Source organism: Pavona decussata, unplaced genomic scaffold (genome assembly GCF_977016875.1).
Source record: "Pavona decussata unplaced genomic scaffold, jaPavDecu1.1 SCAFFOLD_260, whole genome shotgun sequence".
NCBI classification, from domain to species: Eukaryota; Metazoa; Cnidaria; class Anthozoa; order Scleractinia; family Agariciidae; genus Pavona; species Pavona decussata.
Genome location: NW_028145663.1, coordinates 1,971,041 through 1,994,446, shown reverse-complemented (window position 1 = coordinate 1,994,446; position 23,406 = coordinate 1,971,041). Strand labels below are relative to the sequence as shown.

General features: G+C 38.4%; 1 protein-coding gene across 2 annotated transcripts; it reads left to right on the top strand.

Moving 5' to 3' along the window:
- LOC146456260 (uncharacterized) lies at nt 1-23,353 on the top strand. Of its 2 annotated transcripts, none has more exons than XM_085093321.1 (17): nt 1-170; nt 677-739; nt 6,681-7,452; nt 8,649-8,829; nt 9,926-10,013; nt 10,608-10,729; nt 11,361-11,641; nt 12,447-13,314; nt 13,919-15,328; nt 15,865-16,119; nt 16,554-17,143; nt 18,112-18,494; nt 18,838-19,000; nt 19,711-19,984; nt 20,558-21,139; nt 21,828-21,891; nt 22,403-23,353. In XM_085093321.1, exons 3-17 carry the CDS (start codon nt 6,748-6,750, stop codon nt 22,407-22,409), a joined length of 5,973 nt encoding a protein of 1,990 aa, XP_084949447.1. In that variant the 5' UTR covers nt 1-170; nt 677-739; nt 6,681-6,747; the 3' UTR covers nt 22,410-23,353. The 2 variants fall into 2 exon arrangements, with proteins under 2 accessions (XP_084949447.1, XP_084949446.1); XM_085093320.1 differs by having other exon boundaries at nt 2-170; nt 21,825-21,891.
- Nucleotides 23,354-23,406: the final 53 nt, after the last annotated feature.

Here is a 23,406-nt window from a genome sequence, read left to right as displayed (position 1 = left end):
GTGTGGCTCAAATCCCGCCCGATCCTTTTGTAGCGAGCATCTTTTTTCAATCGTCCCGTTTAAAACGTCGTAAAATCTTCATTTGTGGACGGAAAACGGTACTGTTGCTGCGATTAGAAAGGTAGTGAGCAGGGCTAAGCATTTCATCCAAAGGAGGGAAGTTTTACGAGGTTTGAACCACATTTTATGTTTTTTTATTATCTCCGTCTTGAGCCAATTGGTATTTCAAGCATCTTTGAACGTGTATGGCATGAATTGTAAAATCGTGAAGAACTCAGGAAATCGTGAGATTCTATCGGATATTTTTTCTTAGATGGTTCTCTGTTGCAATTCTCACGCTTGGGCCTTTTTGAACAGCATTTGCTTTCGTTCGAAAAGCGAAAACCGTAATTTTACTTGAGTGATCGTCGCCTATGTAATGTTATGAATAACAAACATAGCTCGGCTCGCATTTGAATTTCTAATTTTATCACTTTCGTTGAAAGACTTATATATTGCTTTATATCATCTAACCAGAATCGACCTTAGCTATACGAGTGGTTTTAATTCGAGAAGCAAAGTCGATGTTGTTTTTCAAAGGGAATTTTCATCCCTCCCATTTTACTGTCTCCACGCTGCTTCTCTCGCTATATTATCTTCCCTTAGCTTACAAATAACTTCCTTTGTGATTTTACAGGTTATTGAGATTTTGAAGTTGCCATCTTTCAGACAAATGAATGCAATGCGTGGTTCGTCACAGGTAAGCCTCGATATTAGTCAACTTTACAAGCGCACGGTAAGCTTATTTTTATCTGGGCTAAAGACACGGCCATGTCGACCGCTGCAGTCGCGGGCGACTGGGAAACGGGTTGAAGTGTTTCGTGCCTTTTTGTGATCGCCATTTTACAAAACACTGATTTGTGCGTCAGTCTCCCAAAAAATACTTTAGACACAAAAATTCTCGAATTTACAGGCAATTTGATGAAGCGAGATAAACGATCGAGTTATTAAAATGTGTTGATATTTTGTTTAGATAACTCGATACATGTTGTCGATTTCAGCTGGTGAATTTCTGACGAGTGGCGAGTGTTGCGATCGTCTGTTCTTCTCGATGTATTTGTGTTCATTTCAGCTGCTTCCCTTACTTTGAAATGTGCTATGCCGTAAATAACACCGTGGTCTACCCAGCGGAAATTTCCAACTCGGAGATGGCATGTTGTTTTCTAAAACTTTTGAGCTTATTCAAGCGCATCGCTGACGTAAGCAGGCCTTTGATAAAATCCATTCGCGAAAAATCGCTTTATTAGCTTAATTTTCACGTCACATATGTACTCCGATCATCCGCGAAACTCGTTTGGTATGTTCTAAAACTACCTCCAACGCGATTAAAATCATTTAATCTCTTTAGCAAAATGGAGTTTGCCGCTTGATTTTGCCCGGACTAAACTCGAGAGGCCCTCAATCAATTGGAACAATTAATTTTTTCCATGTCCTCCGGGATCAGTTTTTAAGCCCTTTTTATCCATTGAAAAAATATCCTGTTAATTTTACATGTCTAGTGATCGGTGAGCAGTAATCATTTTAAAACGATAAGAAAAAGGATTTAAAGCCCGTTGCTTATGCATTAATTTAAAGTTTTCAAGCGTTTTTTTAAAGGCTCTGTTCGCACTAAGGAAACAGCTTGTTAGTATCGTGGAGTTATTAGCTATAGAATTCTGATAAAGAGTTCAAATATTACGTGATATTGGTTCTCTAGCATGTCGTTTAGCCAAATCTTTTGTAGCCTATTGTCTTCAGTGTTTTTGCCCAGTGGTCGGGTTGACTTTGTTGTCGTTTCTTTATTTGAACAGTTGGTGCAAAATCAATCAACCAATGACATCGTGCCTTTTGTTTCCTCATGTGATAAGCATTGTTAATTATCCTAGAGGGTCTTTGTATTGTAACTCTAGTGTTTAAAGGCAAAACTTCAGTTTAAAGAATCTGAAAAGGATATGACATTGCAAGTGGTCACACAATAATATTGTTAGCTCCTTTTACGTATTCTATTAATAAAAAATAACGTTTCTTCCTGCTCCGAGATGGTAAACCAAAAATATTACAAACTACTTAAAATCGCCCACATAAATTACTTGTAAGTTAAGCGTGCGCTTGTCAAGTGACCTGTGACCAATTTGCATTTTAGTTTTATAAATATTTAAAACAGCATGAGTCTTTCAAAAAATCACAGTAACAACCTGGAAATTCCTGAATTTATCAGCAAATATATAATAGGGTTTTCTCAGTGGAAGCTTTTCGGCATTTAAAATATTAAGGCCTCGGAAACATTTTGAGACTGTGTAAGTGTTATTAATTATGATTCCTTTTTTGTAAAGTAGCTTTAATTAGTGTTTTTTTTTAAAGGTGATAATGTCTACATAAAAGAAACATGTGGTAGTCAGTTCAGTTGAAAAAAAAGTTGCTTTCTGTTAAAATGTTTTTCTTTCAGACTGTTGTGTGTGGTTTATTTTGATAACCTGTGTGAACCAGACAAATCACACCCTGGTTAGCTTTGTGATGTCAACATCATGAATCTTCTTATAAGATGCATTGTACCAGATATAAATTATTGTGAAACTGTCAGACAGGTTGCGAGAATGTACATGTAGAATATCATCAGCGATAGGAGCCTTGAATACTAGGAGTACCAATTTCTTTTAATATTTCACAGTAGAAATACATGCAGGTTCTCATTAAGTACCGGCAGCTGACTAAAAAAACCTACTACTTTGGATTTGAACCTTCTTACCTGTTTTACTTACAAAAACTCATTAAGTAAGGCTGCCTTCTGCTAGTTCTAAGTCCTCTGCTCTAAAACTTAAATTGAACCCTACATATGTATTTAAAAGAGACATAGTACTAAATGAAAAGAACTCATCATTGGTTTTCAATGGGCTGGGCATACTATTTAGGATTTCATTTAACACCCATACTATTCAGGGAACCTTGAACTGACCAAGCATCCAGTTGATTAATTCTTTACTCTGAGCTGTCAACCTCAGGAAGCAGTAGGGGATTCAATAATAACTTGATTGAAATCACCTTTAGTAATAAAAAATTATTAGCGATTTTTCAAACATATATGAGATTTATGAAAAGCAGTAGCAGTAGCACATACTGGAAGTTAAAACCATCTTAAATAAGAGGTACATGTATGTAGCACATACAGCATATTTTTGGGTTTCACTCACAGTGTCAAAATTAGAATCATACTCAACTTATTTTAGGACTGAAACATTGACGCAAGATGCTTTCATGTTACACCTGAAAGCTGAAAGCAGTTGAGGCATTGGCTCACATTACAACTTCTTTTAGCACTGAAAAGTAAAACCTGTTCCAAATGTAACTTTCTGTCTGAAACACCTTGTAGAACTCACTTTCAGCTGTTCCTTCCTGTTTCCTGTGTTTGTGAATCTAGTATGCAGTCCAGTGGCTTCAAAAAGGAGCATTTGAGTCGGATCTCTGATTGGTATACCCCCACCCAGGCTTCTCCTTAAGTTTCAGAGTAAATGGCTTAGTAAACAGTCAAGTGTTTTTAAAACATGTTACATGTAGCTTTTTTACTGAGAAGTAAGCGGCTTAAACTACTGGCTTTTTAGCTGGCTGCAGGGACTTGGTGAGTGAGGGGGGTGGGGGGTGGGGGAAGGGTATTTCACCAAGGACTATGCTAACCATGGGTAAATTTTGAATTCCTAATGTTCCACCAAAGTAAAATAACGATGTAAATTATGTTATGAGTCAGAGTCATTTTAAATGGTGCATACAACAAGAATGAAGCTGAATGGTTTAGCTTATTGTAATAATTATTAATATTGATAGGGACTATATGTACATGTAAATATGCAGTGCTTTATTTTTTTAAGCTGATATTTGAGGTAGGACAAACCGTTTAAATGACAGAATCAATTTTGATCAGCAGATTTTATAACTTGTACATTATTATTAAGATACCAGAATGAATTAAAAGATCATTAGGAAATGTCAGCTTTTAGAGTTAAGTATGAAGTAATATTCGGGTGTTTGCAGTCTAAACATGATCTGACAAAAACGTTATTTGCCTGAGGGCATACAACAGGAGCTATTGATGTTGATTGTGTTTCTTGTTTCTCTGGTAACGAAAAAACAAAGGCTTTTGTCTTCTGAATACTATCGCCATGTGTAAGGAGGTCTAATGGACAATCAACATCACTTTAGAAGTATATTTAATATTGGGCCGAGTGTTCAAAAGTGGCTCATTGACTTTCATGTAACTTAGAGTTGTCTAGAATATTAAATTTGTCCAAATACTATTAAGAACCCTTCTGATCCCAAACTCTTGGCATATAGGTAGAAATGCCACATGTTTCTTAAAATAAGTTACTTGTACTGGAAGAATTAGTGAGCAGTGTTTCAATCAGTAGAATTGAAATTGTTGTCTCTTTTCTTTTGAATATGCATGCCACTTTGTCAATATGCACGTGTTAATATCATCAAACGCACGCACACACAAAAAAAACTTAACTTGTAAGCACTCTCCAGTTGGTACTTAAGACATAATAACTTCCTAGGAGTGGTGAATTAAAAACTTGATAATTTCCAAAAAATTCCACTTAGAGAGTTTCAAATAAAAAAACAAACAGTATTAGACTGTACATGTATTTATGAACTGATTTTGCATAAAATTATATGTACAGATACTGTACGTGAAATCTGTGCTGCGCAACAGATTTCGCGTAAGGGTTTTACAGTCATCATGTCCTTTCACTTAATATTGGAGGCATGTTCACTGCATTCTCCTTGATATTGTAGATCAAGAACAAACAGAATAATCTGGATGTATAATTTTCTTCAGGGAAATTTGAGTCTCTTACTGACAGGAATTATTGAAGTATTTAAGTATTCTTGTACCTTAAAATCATGATTGATAAAGTGTAATTCTGTGTTATCTCATTCAAGAAAAAAAGAGAATGAGTTGGAAAGGGACGCTTATTCAGGACACTATAATGTATGTTGTTCTGGTAGTTTCTGTTCTCGGACATTTTACATTATTTAAAATTAATTTTGATTTATATCAGTGATCAGCACTGAGCACTTTTGAATTTTTTGTAAATTTAGAACTACATGTATATTCCAATTTAATCTGAAAAAGGCAAGATGAAAGCCATGCTATGGCAATTGGTCCTGCAACAGCAAACAAACCTTTTGTTAAAATGTAAAGTTTACTTTCCAGACACTTTCTGTAGTCCTGTAGTGAACTTTTCAACTGAGTTTAAAGCAAATGAACAAGTATCCGCTCTTAGAATTTTGGACTCTCAATTCTTAATGATCAGGAGATCTCAGATACATGTACAGTTATGTGTATATATTGTCTTGTGGTAAACCTTTAAATAATATTGCTGCTGCTTTGTAATACCAATACATCGTCCGTTATACTGGTGTCAAGAATGTAGAGACAAAGCCTGGAGTGTTTAATAAAACATTCTGTTTTATGTATGTTCTTGGGCAAGAGAGTATGATAATCATAATAAATTATTGTGAAATACAAGCAGAATTTAATTAAAAGCAATTAAATATATTGAGCCCCTTCCCAGCAAGTATTCAAACCAATATACTTGTATACTGTAAGATTGGGGATTAAGCAAAAGTTTAATAGTTTGAGTTTCATCTTTTTGTATATATGAAGCATGAGTCAAGCTCAGGACAAACTCAGCAAAGATTTTTGATGGCATTTTAGGTAGAGCTCTAGTCCATACATGTATCTGTTTGAGTTTAACTTGTTTAATTTGTGATTCATGAGTGTTTCAGATAAAGGAACGAGTGGTACATTGCTCATTTTCAAATGGACTCAGATCAACACCTCTATTTATTAACAGCTAATATGTTACTGGCAAAGAACTACAAAATAATGCGGTAAAGTAGTTGTCAGAAATGGCTTACATGTACATTGTATTGTACATTCAGTGGTCATTTTCCACTGGCACCTTACTCTTCAAACTTAGTTGCCCTGATCTTGACTTGTGATGAGATTGTTTACATGTAGTTTGAGCTACACAGTAAAGACCGTCACTGTCGGGACTTTATTTGCACTTTGTGTCAGAGGAATGTTGCCTGTCAGGCATAGGTGTCCTACATGCATAATAACTTGATCTGGTGTCTGTAGTATGAAATGACTATAGGGCCATTTACATGAAAGGTAAAAAATGGTACGGACCCGTTGAAAAGTGGTACTGAAACAGAACCCATAATTTTTGTAAAGAAATATACCAATGCTATTTTGGGTCACAATAGTTCTTTTCAAACATTATGGGTACTAGTACTGTACATACCACTTTTCAACGGGGGCGGACGGCCCTAAAGAGTGTTTCCCCTGCCCCTTTCCAATGGTACACTGTACATGTTTATACCTCCGTTTTGGGCCATACCCTTTGATATTAAGCACTTGGGTTAAGAAAGACAATATTAAGTAAAATTGATTGCCATGGCTAATGAAAGTTAAAAATCAATGTGCGTGAGTGAGTACATTTAGCTTGTAATGCCTGACTCTTGGCTTCTGATGTTCCAACAAAAAAATAATGTTGGATTAAAAAATCCAGTTGACAGCCTGATCACTTACCACCCAGCCTCCATGAATGTGAAGAATAGACAGGATGAATAATAATGGTTCATTTTCTCTTTCACTGGTTTAGAGTCATTAATTGGTGAATGCAGCCGTCCAGGAGCAAAAGAACCAACACTGGCCCAGGAATCTGAAAAATGACAGTATCGGTAGGCGTAACATCCTGTCCAACTCAATCAAAAGATCTGGAGCAACAATTAGACAAGGTTGATCCAGAAGATGATGGTATAGACGAAGACATTGTATTGAAAAATCACCAGCTTCGGTGTGAGGATACCATTCAAAGGACAGTCGATGTGTCGCCTTCTTTGAAAGCTGTGCAAAATGCTGGAAAAGTATTCAGGGAGGTCACTGGTTCGTTGGATGTTTCTGTGCCTTCCGGTGACAGTGCAGTAGTGTTAAATGAAGGAAATATTCCTAATGCAAGTAACAAGTGTGCGAGTCTTAATAAGGTGACAAAGGCAGGACGAGCAGTTAGTCGTGGGAGAAGGAAAAGCGAAAACAAGGATTACAACCAAAAGTCTCAAGGGAGCAGGCGAAATCGTGGGAGAAAAATATCCAAAAGTAACAGAGATTACGAGAACAGCTCTAGCAACGGTGGCAATTCCGGAGCGGATGGAAATGGAGAAGACAATGGAAGTGATGATGACGACGACGATGATGATGCAGATGAAGATGATGATGATGACGACGACGATGACGATGATGATGGGGAAGATGATGATGACGATGATGATGAAGAAAGTAAAAATGAGGATGATGATGATGACATCTCGTTGAATGGAAATGAAAAGAACGTGAAGTCAGAACCGAAGATCAAGCAGGAGCCGGATGATCAGGAGGTACAGCTGTAACATACAACTTTATTAAAATAATAGTCATTGTTTTCATATGATACATGAATTGCCATGAAAACAGTAGTAAGAGTAACAATTAACAATTATTGGATGAGGTTGAACAAAATATTGTGATTTGTTAGTGATGAGCAGATCAGCCGAAGGCTGAGGTAAATAATAATTATAGTTATTGATCTGCGAGACACTGACAAATCACAGTCTTTTGCGATAACCGAGTTCAATAATTGTTTTATCATTCGATCACCGAGTTTGTTTTTCATAATTTTGATGTGAAGTCACTCTCTGAAAGCTCAGGGAAGCGATCTGCCATTTTCATACTTGAGCGCGGTTTCAGTTACGCATTAACATAATATTACAGCTGTATATGCAGCAAAACACAGTTGGACAGTATTGCGCATGAGCAGACCATTATTTGTAGGCAGTTTTTTGCAGGTCGCATGGTTTGCTCTCTGCCAATGACTAAGAAGAAAAAAATGCGTCGAATGATAATAGTACATGTAATATTATTTATTTCACATTCTTACAGGTTTATGTCATCTTCAGTTGCAAATGTTCATTACGATATGTATATACGGTGCAAACTATAAAACTACATGTATACACAATACGCTGGATGTGCCAGCTTCAAATATGTAATGTACTAACCAGGTCTGAGTTTAAAAACAATTTCTGTGAACCCAAACTCAAATTTTACTAACAATGGTAGTGGATTTATCAATCATTCTATTAATGTGGGAAAATATATCAAAATTAAGTCATCCCACAGGCAATGAATAAACCATTTTCTATGCTACATGTCATGCCTTGAAACCAAATTGGCCTTGTTCTACCCGGAAGTCAAAGAGTTAGTCAGCATTTAAACTGTTTGCATGCATTATTCCCAATTTTGAGAGCTGTGTATTCTTTAACACCTGTCTTCAGTCATTTGAAGTCAGTAGTATGTTTAGTTTATTTTCCATTTATTTTGCCAGTAACCAGAAAAAAATTGCAATTTTGACAGTTTTACCAGCCGTTCAGTCGCAAACATAAAATTTCATGTCCGAAGAATACTGTAATAATTACAGTATTCTTCGGACATGAAACAAGTCTGTAACACTGAAATCAGCTGTACTCCCACACACATACGTACAGGATGTAGAATTAATGGTTACCAATTACATGTTACTTAATATTGAATGCAGATGTACCCTACTGGACTACAAAGCTTCATGGCAGGCTTGGATGGTACTAATATTCCATTAGCTGATCTTCTTGAGAAGATTCCAAATTCAGTATGTCCTGGAGATGATGAGAGTGGGACAACACCAGCAGCACCTGGTGTTCCTGTGACACTCCATGGGATAGTCTGTCATGAAATTGGAGGTAAGGATCGGCATCCTCAGAATTGTTTGTAGTTTTAGGTGCTGCAGTTACTGTACATGTAGTACTTTATTTTGTTTGTCCTAAAGCTGGAGGCTGTTCCGTCATTCTGACATTAGGAGGCTAGTCTGTGAAAAATGTTTATGCAGTCGACCCCCGATAACTCGAACCCTCGCTAACTCGAACCTCACGCTAACTCAAACCAATTTTCCTTTCCTTTCAGGTCATTTTCTATATAATTTTACCCTCGATAACTCGAACGCCCGATAACTCGAACCTTTTTCAATTTCCCTTGAGGGTTTCGAGTTATCGGGAGTCGACTGTACATATAAGACTACCCAAAGCAAAAAGAACCAACAAACAGCAACAAAAACTATAATTTATGTTTATACATGCTTAAAAATTATGTTCCTGTGGCACACCTTGGGATTTAAGGTTTATCATGAAATTGGAGGCAAGGATACATGTAGGCATCCGCAGAATTGTTTACAAGTACACTGTAGTTAGTAGTTTATATTGTTTGTCCTAAAGTTCGATGCTGTTCTGTTAGTCTGACCTTAGGAGGCTAGACTGTGAAAAAGTTAATACGTGTACAATGTAAGACTACCCAAGGCAAAAAGAATCAACAACAGTGCTCAACAAGAACTTTATACACTGTATTTTTTATGTGCTTAGAAATTATTCAGTTTAACAATAGAATTTAGTGATTCTATTAACTGGCTTACACAATAATCTGCCATTTGTGAGTCCATTACAGAAACCATTTTTTATACCTTATTTGAAGATGCCAAAGAAATTAACTATTAGTTCCTTGGGGAGATTATTCCATATAAATTGTAATAGCACCACTCCTACTACAGCTTGCCTACATTGTACATTATATATCTATACACAAAAAAAAAATTATTAAAAGCTATTAGTTCATGGCTTTGGAAGAACCAATTCCGGTCAGTCACTGAAGTTAGTGCTTTGTTTTACTCTGACCTTAGTTCATCAGAGCTGTTCTTAGCAGTTGGCAGCCTGCTAAAACTTAACAGCTGAGATTCTAGCCTATTGAAATTTTATGAATTTTGACTTGTTTTGTTTTCTGTGTTTTCAGGAGTATTGGTAGTAAATGTCAAGTGGAGAAACAAGTTTTACTGTGGCTCCCTAATAGACTGCTCCAGACATGCATGGGCCAGTCCAAGGTACATATTTTACTATAATAATTATTAACAATATTGTTAAATATGAATATACCAAATATAAGAGTACATTATATTATATATTAATTAATATGCTGTTTAATTCTATACCTGTCAATGGTTTGAACCCAGGAGTCATGTCATAAGTACGTAAATACATGTACTACATTTTCACTATGGCGTCATTTTACTACAACTACCAGAATCCTTCTCGACTGGTTTTTGTTTTCTCGTACTAATTAGAGCTATTGTTCTTTGCTGTCCACTGGGATTACAAAATTTGCATTTGAAAAGGAAAACGAAATGAAAATTTTTCTGGTAGTTGTAGTAAAATAACGTCATCATGAAAATGGCCTATTACGATCATCCGGGTGAGTGTAGTCCTGAGAAGGACTGTTTGAGGTACTGGCAACATTGACATTTCAACAACCTGAGCGGAAGTCATCCTGAGAGTTAAGTAAATTGTGGAACAGCTTTACTGACAAACAACCAATTACCTTTCGACTTTGTGGGTCAATCAGGTCAATAACCAGAGACATTAAAATCATCTACTGACTGACTGTGTTGATGCAAATAATTATTATTATTCACTTTCAGGTTTCCTGCAGCAGATGGAGGTGAAAATGAAATGAAGATGGGTGGAAAGGGTGGCCATGGAAAGGGAAAGAGAAGACAGAAAAATAACTCAGTGTCATCATCTGCAGGAACTGTTAAAGAAGGTAACAATAATATTATTATTTACATGTAATCATCTTCTTAGGTCATGGTTGACCTAACAAGACTCAAAGTATTTCTTTATGTAACAATGTTTGAAAATCAAATTAGTCGAGTGAAAAGTTGCATTATTTTTCAAGACTGAGTGCCATCAGCAGATGACTCTGAAATCTCTCATACTGTACATTTTCTACTGTGTTTCTTAAAACATAAAGCTGGGGCAGTTAGTTTTCACTTTCTCTAGAAGGGCTGATTGTTTAAGGGAGGTGATGACTTGGGAGACTTGACAAAAATTTCTAACTGGTGGAGTTCAAATTTTGAAATGTTCATGAAGAGGCCTTTAATCAAAGAAGGTACATGTACAATGACTTTGTAGCAATAGATAAAGTTTGTAATAAATTGGTGGCCCTCAAGATCAAACTTAACCTTGATCAATTAAGCCATTGCTGTTGTTTCTCACCTTGCAAATGTATGGCTGTTATGAACAACCAGAGAAGAATTACAGGAAATAACAAATTCTGACTTGATGTTACAGACACCAAATTGTGTAATGACAGCTCTTTAACTTAAGAAAAATAGTTTCTCTTGCAATTGGATGCTGATCCTTACACTGTATGTGTATTCCATGAATTTCAGCTACGCCTTTAAAGCATAAACTGCGAGGTCGCAAGAGAGGAGCTTCGGGCTTACCAGCTCCAAAGTCTCAAGGCTTCAAAGGCATGGGGAAGAGAAGGTCAAAAAATATGGATGATGATGACGACAGCCCTCGCCCTGGCAAGCGAAGCTGCACTATGAAGACAACTGTGTCTCCTCAGCCCTCACCAACATTGATTGAGTGCCCTGAACCTGGCTGTGATAAGAAATACAAACATATTAATGGACTGCGTTATCATCAGGCACATGCACATTTAGAAGAAGTGAGTCTTGCCTTTCTCCCCTTCTAACTTAAAAGCCCAGGTAGTAGCTAAGAGAAACCTCAGCAGGCTTATAAATAAACCCAGCCAGCTCTTGTGGACTGTGGCTGTGCGCCTTTAACAAAAATTAGCCTCAAGTACCCTAAATGCTTGAATTAGTGCCCCTTTCATATAAACGTCTCCCTTCAAATTAGCGCCCCCCTTGAGGCTAAAAATATTGAATAAGCCCCCCCACCCCTCCCTAAGGGAAACAAAAAACGAAGAATATATGGTATGCAGGATAGTGATATGGAAACTGAAGTTGAATATTAGAAGGATTTTAAAACCAGAACTTAGAGGCAACATGACCTTGAAAGTGACCACACAGATTTTTTTTGTGTAAAATTCAGTTGTTCAGCTTTCTTCCACTGATTTTTATTTTGGTTTTAAAAACCTGTATTGCATGTAACTCAACATGTTTAGTTGGTGTCAGTGAGGCATACAGCTATACATGTAATCTCAAGTAGGTGACTGCCACCTCCACCCTCTGTGCCTCTGCTTTAGACTGTTTGCCATAATTACATGTAACCACTGGCTTTCTCAAACTACAACATTCTAGAACAAAGTTTAGCGAGGGTTAACCGACTGTATAATGTATCTCAACGTTACAGCATACACTGTACAAGTAATATTGTCCCTAGCAACATCCCAGTGATGTAAATCATTGTCCAGTGTCTACAGTGTTTTTCATGGAAAAAGTGAAGAGGTCCAGTGTACAACCTTGCTACATTATGTTCCTTACTCATTATTAATTTTGTTTTTGTTTTAGTCTAACCATTCAGATGAGAGGTCTGCTAGCACCAGTCCCTCTCCTGTGGAAGAGTTCAAAGAGCCTGATACCAAGCCTGGCTTTAAAGGAAGGACATCGCGTGTAAGTGCTAGAGCAAGAAGCATATCACCATCGCTAGCTGCTGCAATGGCATCAATGAATGAGAAGAAGGGTGATTTGTTATCCAGAGAAGCCAAGAAAAAGGATCTGTCAGAACCATTGTCAGATTCTACAGTCACAAAGGAACCTAAAACATCAAAATCACCCATAACTGCAAGAGAGGAAGACAGCAACCTGGAAGATGCTGCTACAACTGTAGTGGAAATCTCTGATAAATGCCAACAGGCGTGCGAACATGACATAAGGAAGGAAAACAGCAGTCAAAACAATGTTGAGCAAGCTCAAACTGAATCAAGGGCTGGATTTAAACACAGAGAAGAGCTGGAAACGGCAGTGAAAAGTTTGGAAAATGAAAAGGTCATGGCGTCAGAGGACAACTCCGACCCTGCATCTTCAGGGCCTGATACAAGTGCTGCTGTAGTAACTAGTGAAACATCTGATGTCGACAAGGTTGGAGCGAAAGAGCCTGTGCAGAACAGTCCAGAAGTGTGGGAAACTGTAATTGATAGTGGCTTCAGTGTGGCAAACGGCAACACCAAATCTCACAACTTGGTTGAGGATGTAGAGAAAGCTCTTGGTGAAAACAGTTTCAATGGCAAACAATTGTCAGACAGACAGCTTTGCATTCCAGGGGTACAGCCAGTGGATTTACGGCAGGCCGTTGACACTGGTGTAGGGCTCATTAACCAGCTAGGCATTGAGGTGGAAGACATCAGTGAGAATGAAGAAGATATTGACATTGGGCAAGGTAAGACAGGCTGCCTCCATTATTCAGTTGCTTTCGGGGAGGAGAGGGTGGTGGTGGTGGTGGTGGAGGGGGGGGGGGTTGTACTATCAGATGAGATACATTAATTTTGGTTGATAGATTATAACTCTTGATCTTATTTCAAAATCTGAAATCTGGAACTGCTCAATGAGTGGGGATCGAAGAACTTATTAACCCTAACCCAGCAGTATTTGGACTGGGCTTGTTTCCTAGGCATTTTGCAGTGGGATTTGATAGCAGGAAAGAGGTGTAAGAAGTGGTATTCACACATGAACTGTAAAGGTCAGGTCATTGAAAAAAAAACAACTGAAATTAAGGCAGTGAACAAAAACACTGACCAATATAGATTGATAAATCTCTCACCAAAAGTATATAAATAAAATTGTAATAATCCTGAGACCTGTGGTCAACGACAATACTCAAGCCTCCGTCATACCATCAGAATATGTAAGTCTGACAGCCACTAGTTTGTTCCTCAGTCGCTGAGTTGTCAGCAATAACATTTCAAAACAAGTCACATTTAGTTAATTGTAAGATGATGCTCAGCTGACGAAATTAATGAATTTGAACTCTATATTTTCTGTAGATTCTGAATATACCAGCAAAGACATGGAAACTTCACCTGGCAATTCTGCTGCTGATGACCATGAAAATTCTCTTGAAGAAAGTAATTCCAGTGGAGTACCTTTTGTTGAGAGGGAACATTGTTTAAAGAAACCAGAAATGGATTCCAGCAAAAGCTTATCAAGTTCTGAAACACTAAGAACTAAGCTTGGGAGTAGCTTTTATTTCGATGTAAAGAAAGAAGACAACTCCGTGGAGGAAAAGCAAAATCTTAAGCCAGAAGGCAAAACTTTCTCAGAATGTCAGAGCAAAAGAACAGAGTTGTGGATCAAAACGGAGAATTCACCTTCTGTTTCGTTGCAACAGAGTGTGGAAACAAAACCATCATCTCTGGAAAAAAAGGCAGCAAAAATTCCACGTGCAGGAATTTCTATGGAAGATCTTGTATCTAATAGTATTTCACGAAGTGCCATTGAACCACCACTAATCAACAGCGATGCTCCGTCGATGCGATACAAATACTTTGAGTGCAGAAACTACGGCGACGGCAATTACGACAAATGCATCAGTACTTCAGACGTTGATCAGAAAGGAATTAAGGATTCTAAGGCTACTCTAGCACCCATACGATATCCAGAACTGGTTCGCAATGGGGCTAACTCAGAGACTGATCTGATCTGTAGTAATGTCAAGAAAGTATCAAGCACAGAAGATAGTCGCCCTAGTGGAAAACTCACGAATAAGGACTTGCCTGTGCCTGCGGTCACTAGTCGAACTCGTAGTCCCATTCCTGAAGTTTTCAATAGGAATTTAAATCTGTCTGATAAGTCTAGGACTTCTATGGAATCCAAAAGTCCAAGCTCTTCATTAACTGGTAGTGCGGCAAAGCATTTGTCTTCTTCGAGGTCAGGATTTGAGGCAAGCTTGCAACCACCTTCCTCTTATTTAATTGCTGGATCCAAGGTTCAGTCTTCGGTTGTGGAGAGGAAAAATCCATCAAATCCTTTTCAACCTGTGATAGTGAAACATGAATTTCAGTCTGCCGATGGAACCAAAGGAATTAAACAAGAAGTGAACCCACCTGGCCTTAATCAGTCTGACTCTAAGCCACCATTTATGTCATCAGTGTCAGAACTAGGAAAACAAATTGTTGAATTCAAGGGAAGGTTAGGTTTAAGTGAATCGTCTGCAAGCAGAAGTCCACGCCCTAACCAAGAAACAGAGGATTATGAAAAACCTTACAAAGCAACATCAAGAACAATGTCCAGACCACACCCAGCCTTAATTTCCAGGAATAGTAGTTCACTGCCGCCATCTCTGCCTGTGGGTGTGGCCCATCCTTACCCCAGGGCTTCGGATAGTGGGTCGGCGTCAAGCCATGTGAAAGGTACTGAACACAAGACATCAGCTTCTGCGTCATCTATAACATCAGGTAACGGAAGTTTCAAGTAAACTTCAACTTTATTTATGTCTACTCAGTGGCATAAGACACTTCAAGATGATTGATGTAGGAACAAGTGAGCACCACATTCCTGTGGGCTGGCTTGTTGAATCAAATCAATTGAAAGTGAATTGTGAATCGCCTTGTTTTTTTTAAAAAGTGGGAATTAATCTGAAGGAATGTACAGCTGCAGCTTCTGAATTAGGGGGTGTTTCCTTGATCTGCCCTGTCTGTTCCATCCCACTGGAGTAGTAATAATGCTTGCCTTTGCTTAATGCTGCAGAGTAGATGATGAATTGTTAAACCCAAAAGAAACAATCAAACAAACAAACATAATAAATTGCTCCCGGGAAAAATACCCTTAACTTTACTTGTACATTTGTTATAAAATGGACACTTAAATTTGAAGGAAACAGAACCTTTCTGTATGTACAGTCCCAAAGGATTATTATATTATTTTAGTGACTGCACCCAAACTTAAGTGTCCATGCCCAGTGTCCCTATTAAAGACACTTTCCTTTTCCCAGTTACCTACAGTAGTACCTCTCCTATACCCCTTCCAAGTCCCCATGATGTTTCTTCAGAGCTGTTGCAACCGGAAAACAAAGCAAAACAACTGCAAACTCTACCAGTGCCCATTCCAGTGGGAGAGGTTTCACCAGTGTCGCTGAAGAGGAGCCCGGGACCCGCCATTCATTCTGGTCTTCCACCTGTTCTGCCAATCATTGGTCCAGGCATCAAAACGCAGGGAGCTGCTTCATCTCACCCAGTTGTTAGATCAGGTTTGAATTGCTGCCATCAGTAACATTTATTTTTTGGGGGGGATGGGGAGGGGTGGGAGTTGTGGGGAGGCAAGGGGTTCTAAAGTAGTTCCAGCATGTAACCTTTTCTCCCAGTTCTCACCCTGCCCCCCTCCATCCCCTCCTTGACAGCCATTTTACAACTTCATGAATGTGTACCATTACCCTGTTTCCTGAGGGCTTCCCCTGATGAGCTATCTTGCTGATTCATGAAGTCCGTTATATAGGACAAAGGCTTTACATGCAGTCCACTGTACCCTTAATTGCTCAGATTCTGCCCTTGCTCGAGATATGCTTGACAAAGTACACGTGATTCATCTTTTGTCTTTTTGCAAGCATAACATTCTTTAATGGCCTTGCCCGTGCATACAGTATGTAGACTATAAGTCAATCACACTTTTTCTCTCTTTCTTTAGGGATTAAGACCTCAGGAACAGGTGAGCAAATCAGGAGTGAAAGAAAAAGTGAAACTTCTCTTAGAGCACCATCACCTTATGGGAGATCAAAGTCACCTGTCTCACGCCCTTCAGCAGTACCAAAATCCTCATCTGAACGTAAGAGTCCTCCGCCCTTGGCATCTTATCACAAAGCAAGATCATCAGAAGATAGTCTTAGAGAAGATCCAGATATTGCGATTGTCAAAGAAGATCCTCTTGCATATGGAGCAGGAAAAGACAAAGCTGGGGTTGAGAAAGAGAGGGAGAGGCGAGATGCCTCTGCAGAGCTACACTTCAGGTCGCAGGAACCCATGTCTGCCGAGCAGCTGAGGAATTTGCAGCTTCAGCAGCAGATTACGTTGCAGCAGTATTACCAGCCATTCATACAGGGCGGCATGTCACTGGAGATGATCAAGAACCTCAGTCAGGTGGCGTACATGCAGGGGATGCCTGTTGATCCCAAGGCCACGCTTGCTGCTCAGGCACAGTTGTTTCAGAGCATGCCGCCAGAGCAACAGAGGCAGCTGATGCAGCTTCACGGGCAGATGATCTTGGAGCAAGAGAAACAGGTGAGTGGTCAGATGTATTCGCCTGTAAGCTTTAATGTCAGCATTCCTTTTCTTCTCACTGAGCTATTAAGGGTGATTTGTTTAAAAATCAAAGTGTTTATATTTGGTGACTGTCCAACACCTCATTGCCTCCTTTGATTGTTCAAGTTGTAATATTCTAAGGAGAAATTAAATGCTTGTCTCTGATTACCAATGTCATAGTGGAAATAGGAGCTGTGTACATGCAGGCTTGTCTGAATTGTTGGTAAACATGTGCACTTTAATCTTCAATGAGAGATGTGTTCATTGAACAGTATCATGTAATGTTTTCAATATAATTGAGGCTACTGAGGGAAAAAACTTGAGGGTAACCCTAACTGTAACTGTAAGGGTTTTTCACAGGGTGGCATGTCTTTGGTTACAATCCATGTTTCACATGTTATTTCACATGGTTTTCAGAGACCCAAAACAAATTAAATTAAAATCTCAGAATTATTGAATTTCACGTAATTTTCTAAAGACAGCTCTTCTTATTTCACAGGCTGTTTCACAGGGAGACATTTTGCTTGTACTATACAAAAGTGTTTCACAGGCTGTTTCACATGGCTTCTTCACTTCCAGAATTCATGTTAAAATTTTCACAGTGTCACATTTTTTCATATGGTGGAATAAAGCTGATTTTTTTGTGCGAAGCCAATTTTTATTTCACAGGATGTTTTACTTGGTGTTTCACATTCCCAAAAAATCACATGATTTTCACATGTACTTCACATGCTTTTCACAGGGTTGCTCCCAGTAGTGAGTATCCATGCCGTAATGTTTTCAATGTAATTGAGGCTACTGAGGGAAAAAAATGAGGGTAACCCTGACTGTAACTTTGACAAAACTGATTAATTTTCTTGAAAAAATGTGAAGTCTAAGTATAACAGTTGTTACTGCAAGATAGTCTAACGTAATTACTTTTTAATTTAATGGTTGATATTTTACAGGGAATGCGAAGCTCAAGCAGTTCAAGCCAGCCAGAAGCGAGAAACTTTGAGAAGAAGGAAATTACCAAATCAAGTGATAGAGTGCAAGATGAAAGAAGATTAGATGAGTCGGGTGCCAAGAAATCCCCCCAGGGTAGGCTACACCCTGACATCAGTGAGAGTGAGTTCCGCAGATTTCCTGTTCAAGGCGAGAGCTTAAGGTATGCTTCAAGGAGCCTGTCACCGAAGGTGATGCACAAACTATCATCAGAAGAGCCAGTTGAGAAGAAGAGCAGGGTAGATGACTCATATGAGAGGGAGCGGGAGTTGGAGCGACAGAAGTACAAGAGGGAAGAAGAATTCCTTCAGAAGCAGAAGCTCAAGCAGCAGATATCAATGTACAAGTAAGGTTAAGTCTTGTGTTAATTAATGTCAGATATAGCTTTGGAACCTGAGAGGGCAGAGAGGGATGTCTGAATTTCCTGCTCCCTTCACCCTTCACTCCAGTCCTCACCCTCTTCTTGGTGTACACTTCCTCCTTATGTGCTAATTTTCCTGTTTGCAAACTAGTACTCAGTGTTGCAAAATCATTCCTGCTTCTCACCACCTTGGGAATCCCTCTTCTCTTTTCCTACCTCTCACAGACTTCCTTTATCTTCATCCCCCCCCCCCCCCCCCCCTTCCTGTTCGTCCACATTTCTCTGCTAATCCTTAGTATAAAATCAAATCATGTTCTTTCTCGTAAAGGCAATTGGAGAGTGACCTACAGAAAGAACAGTTGGGAGCCAACTTTCCTCGCAAACGGCAGATCACCCCTGAGAAATCAGAGAGAGCTGGAAACAGCAGAGAAGATGAAAGAATGGAAAATAGCGCCAGGAATACAAGGGACATGATTTATCACCGAGCCCAGGTTTGTGACTTCTGAATGGAAGGTGGTTGTTTCAGGATCTGTCCTCTGTTTTGTGTTTCCTTAGTCAGGGAAACTCTGTGAGATTTTCATAATTAATTTTTTTTCTGAGAATCACCTGTGTCGGATTTCAAATGGAGATTGGGGAGGAGTTTTTAAATTTTCATTTTAATCAGAAATCGGAGTCCATCACAAGAAAGATCACATTAAAATTAGTCAGTTTACCAAGTTCGAGGTTCTGTTTTAGCTTGCAACCATGTAGAAGACTTTCAAAAATCGGAAAACTTAAGAGACCTTTTATGGATTTGGGTGACGCCATCTCAGAATTAGAGACACTTGTATGGAATTTAGGCGACCTTTGACTACTCACAGCCTGGTTATTACATGTGCATGTATGCAATGAAACATAACCACACTTGGTAAACATAGTAATTTTTATATGATCTTTTTGGCAATGGGGTTTATTTCTTCATATGATACAATTTGAACAGTGAGTAACTACATGTAGGGTCCAGTCCCTTTACAAACTTCGGAACGGGCAAGTGAGTGCTGTCCTATTTCCTCGATAAATTACAGCCTTCAGTCACATTAAACCATCATGTAAAATTAACTTTTTAAGATACATTTAATACATTGTAATTCTGTGAGTAGTGAAAATTTAATGGCTATCAAGGATGTTATTAATTTTAATCGTAAAACTGTCACCATTTCAGGAGTCTGCCACAAGCACCCTTAAGGCAGGGCACCATTCTTTTGAGGCAGAAAATTCTTCTGGTCAAGGATCTCCACGTGGTCAAGTTGTTAAATCACAATCCCTTGCTACATCAAGATCTCCAAGACCATCAAGATCCCCGGTGCCCACATCAAGATACAAAGACAGCTTAGATGAAAGAGAAAAGCGAGATGGTTCCAGCTCACTTCCTGCAAACTTCATGCCTACCCAGTTTCAAGCTTACCTTTCACAACTCAATTTTGACCCATCTACAGGTGTGTTGTTGTTGTTGTTGTTAGGGGGTCAAGGATCAGGGGATTGCCACACCTTCTTTGCCATACGTCAGAAAATGAAATTGTATGATAGTCCTTACATGTACTTCTGTTCATAGTACACACTCGGATTATTTCCTGGGGGAACACACCTGCAAATACTCTTAGAAACTTGCACTTTAATAGTTCTTTTATTTACAACCTTGCACAGCTGTACACACTGTATGAGTTGTTTAAGGTAAAAGTTGATACATGTTAGAAGAATTCTGAACTGCTACATGTACAAGTGAAAATCTCCATGAGGCTGATAAGCCCGTGATTGTTACTTTGGGGCATTCAGGAAGTTAGTGGATATCTGTATGTGTTAAACCCCTAATATCAAAGAACAAATTCTCCTGTATTGTTCCCATACTTTCCTTATAAGTACTGGGGAGAAGTTAGTAAAATGTCAGGGAAATTGTCCTTGGGTGATCATATCCTTAATTCTCATGACCTCAGGGTTTGAATAAGCATTGATATTACTAGGAGAAATTTGATGCTAACTGTAAGGGTTAAAGGGTTAAACTGTTTTTGCAGGGCCATTACCGTATGGAGCTCATCAGATGCTAGTTGGTTCTCAGTTTTCGCTCGCCCCTGGACTAGTTATGAGCATGCCCTTGACAAGCCATGGAGAATCCAGCACAGTGACATCAGTAGCTTCCTCTAGCAGGGAGAGAGAGGAAAGGACTCCATACCGAAGCACAGAGAGGGACCGTTCCACAACCCCCACATCTCATTCAAACTCACAGTCCCGGATGTCAACTTCGGAATCTCATGAAAGACTTCAGAGACTAAAGGATGCTGAGAAGGAATCTCGGCGTTCACCGGTCATGTTCCAAGAGGAGCGACCCAGAAATCGCAGTATTACCAGTGAGCAAAATGTTTCCCCAAAGTCTAGCTCCAGGCCCTCTGATTTAAAATCGGAGGAGGGCTCCTCACATGGTCGTCCAGGCATCATTTCAAACAACCTTGCAATCAGTCGAATGGCGGGCCATGTGGATGCACTAACTGAAGAGGAGCTTATCAGAAGACAGCGGTTTGCTGCGGAGTATGGTGACCCAAGCCTACACATGAATTATTATGTTCGTCCTGGTCTCATCCGCATGGATCCTGCTTATGGTTAGTTTCACCATTGCTGGGTTGGGGCAGGGAGGGGAGAGGGGGGGTTGTTTCTTTCTCTACAGAAAGCCAGGTGCAAGTGATGATTTTGCCTTAGAATTTGTACTTCTCCAAACATGCTCTAAGTTGTACAGACTTGTTATCACCTCAGAAAGAATCTTATAAATGAACAAAGCAAACCAAATGGTTGCTCCTGACTTATTAGATGACAGAAGAAAACATTCATGCTTTGTTTGAGTTGGTTATTATACGTTTTAAGGCAAATCAGTCATAAGCTACTTCATTAAATTTTAGCCTTTAGATCTCAAAATGTCCAGCAGCATGTTTCTTTATGTGATAAGGAGTCTGTTTACCAAGATATAATAACGGTACAGGTCATATCAATTTTGGAGAAATTTGGATTCTAAGGCCTTAAGCAATGCTTACACCCTTTGTCCAGTAAGTCCTTCAATTCCGAGCGTGCCATTAAAGTTTCTTTGTATGTCACAGTGTGAATTCCCATGAAAAAGATAAAAAATGGCCATCTTGGTCAACATAATTATTAAAATAATTTTTTGCTTCAGTCAGAGATGGACATGTATCCCAGGGTTGTGTGACATGTTTGAAAATTCCAAACAGTATTTTCTAATTATTGAGAAGTATTTAAAACACATACATGTAAGTTATTGATTGTGATCTCTTGCAGCAGCCAACATGATGCAATCTCCGTCACAACACATTGGACGAGGAATGGAGCATTACATGACCAAAAGGTATCAACAGTTCTTTTGTTAAGTCTCTTAGTGCCTGTAAGGGCGTCTTATTCAATCATTCGACAATTGTTTTCAATTCGGGCACATTAAGCATGCGTTCGATTGACCCTATTCTAGAATAGGAATACACATACAATGATGACAAGAAATCCCTCATAAGAAGTTTTTGGAATTTCTGGAGTACAAAATCACCCTTAAATTGTCATGTGTCAGTAAACATTTGCACAAATGTCTTCCCAAAATGTACATAATGGAAATCTAACAGCTGTATTCTGCCTATTCTTATTTTGGAATATTTTCAATCAAACGCGACCTAAGGCAAAGGTTTAGATGGGCATGTTTGATTTCAGATTTTGCATTGGGCCGTGTGACCATACTTTACAAGATCAAAAATTTCATAAAATAATTAATTAGGTACTTAACAGTAAATAATTTTATTGTTACTGTATGAACTTTGTAAATCTTTGTAACAATAAATAGTTAATACTTATTGTTCTGTCTTCTTTTACAGGCCTTGAACTTTCAAGACTCGTTTTTACTGGCACATTTTTGTAACCTTTTGTTAATACAACAAAAAGAATGTACATGAAAATAGAGATAACTTTGTTGATTTTGATGCACTTGTACTTTTTCCATACTCTGTAATCACTTGAGTTGAAGTCAGGTTGTCTCTTTGGTGGCAAGATCAGGCATTCTTACCGTGAAATAAATTTTCTCTCATAGAAATGTTTCTTCTTGGCAAATCCAAGTTTGCAACACGTTACTTTAGCCCAAGTTTATATAAACCACAATTATTGTTACTGTTTCCAAATTGGTTTTTGTACATGAAGGTGTAATTTTTAGAGCAAGCACCATTCATTTGTGTCATGCTTCCGAGATTTCAGAAAAATAGCTCAACAGCTATAAAGGACTTTGTTTTTCGTAGGCAACAAGCTCCAAGAGCAAGATTCATTTTGTTGCTTTTTTGCAAAAATGTTACTTTGTGCAAATGTTAACTTTCGCTTTTATACGCAAGCTTAATTGAAAAAGATATTAACAAGAATTTTATTGCAATAGAAATCCATTTAGCAGCTATTTGCATGCAACATTTCAAGCTTTGTAAAATTTGGTGTAGGAGAAAAAGTGACTAGATTTATTTTTTAAGATAACAGCTTTTATACTGAATAATGTAACCCAGGCAGGTAATGTTTCCTGGCTGGTGTTGATTTTTTAGAATTTTTGCGCTGAATTATCTTTTGGTTTGCGGTATAGTTTATTTAAGAGTATTAAAATCTTAATGCTATCTTTGGTAGTTTCAATAATGGTGCAAACTATTTTTGTAAGAATTAGGTATTTTTTGTAAATTAATGTTTCAGAAATTAATAATAATTGTAAAATAGTGTTTTCTGAGTGGATTATACTGTAGTCCGTGACAATGAGTGAGACATGAATGAATGAAATTTGAATAAAAAACCATTCGTGATATGGTGGTTCATTTTGTTTTGTTTTCATGATCGTTCTGTTTAAGTCAATGTC

Coding starts and splice junctions, on each gene's coding strand:
- LOC146456260 (XM_085093320.1), top strand. CDS start 6,748: ATGACAGTATCGGTAGGCGTAACATCCTGTCCAACTCAATCAAAAGAT. Junction 8,830..9,925: donor AGTCTGTCATGAAATTGGAG/GTAAGGATCGGC, acceptor CTGTGTTTTCAG/GAGTATTGGTAGTAAATGTC. Junction 10,014..10,607: donor CATGCATGGGCCAGTCCAAG/GTACATATTTTA, acceptor ATTCACTTTCAG/GTTTCCTGCAGCAGATGGAG.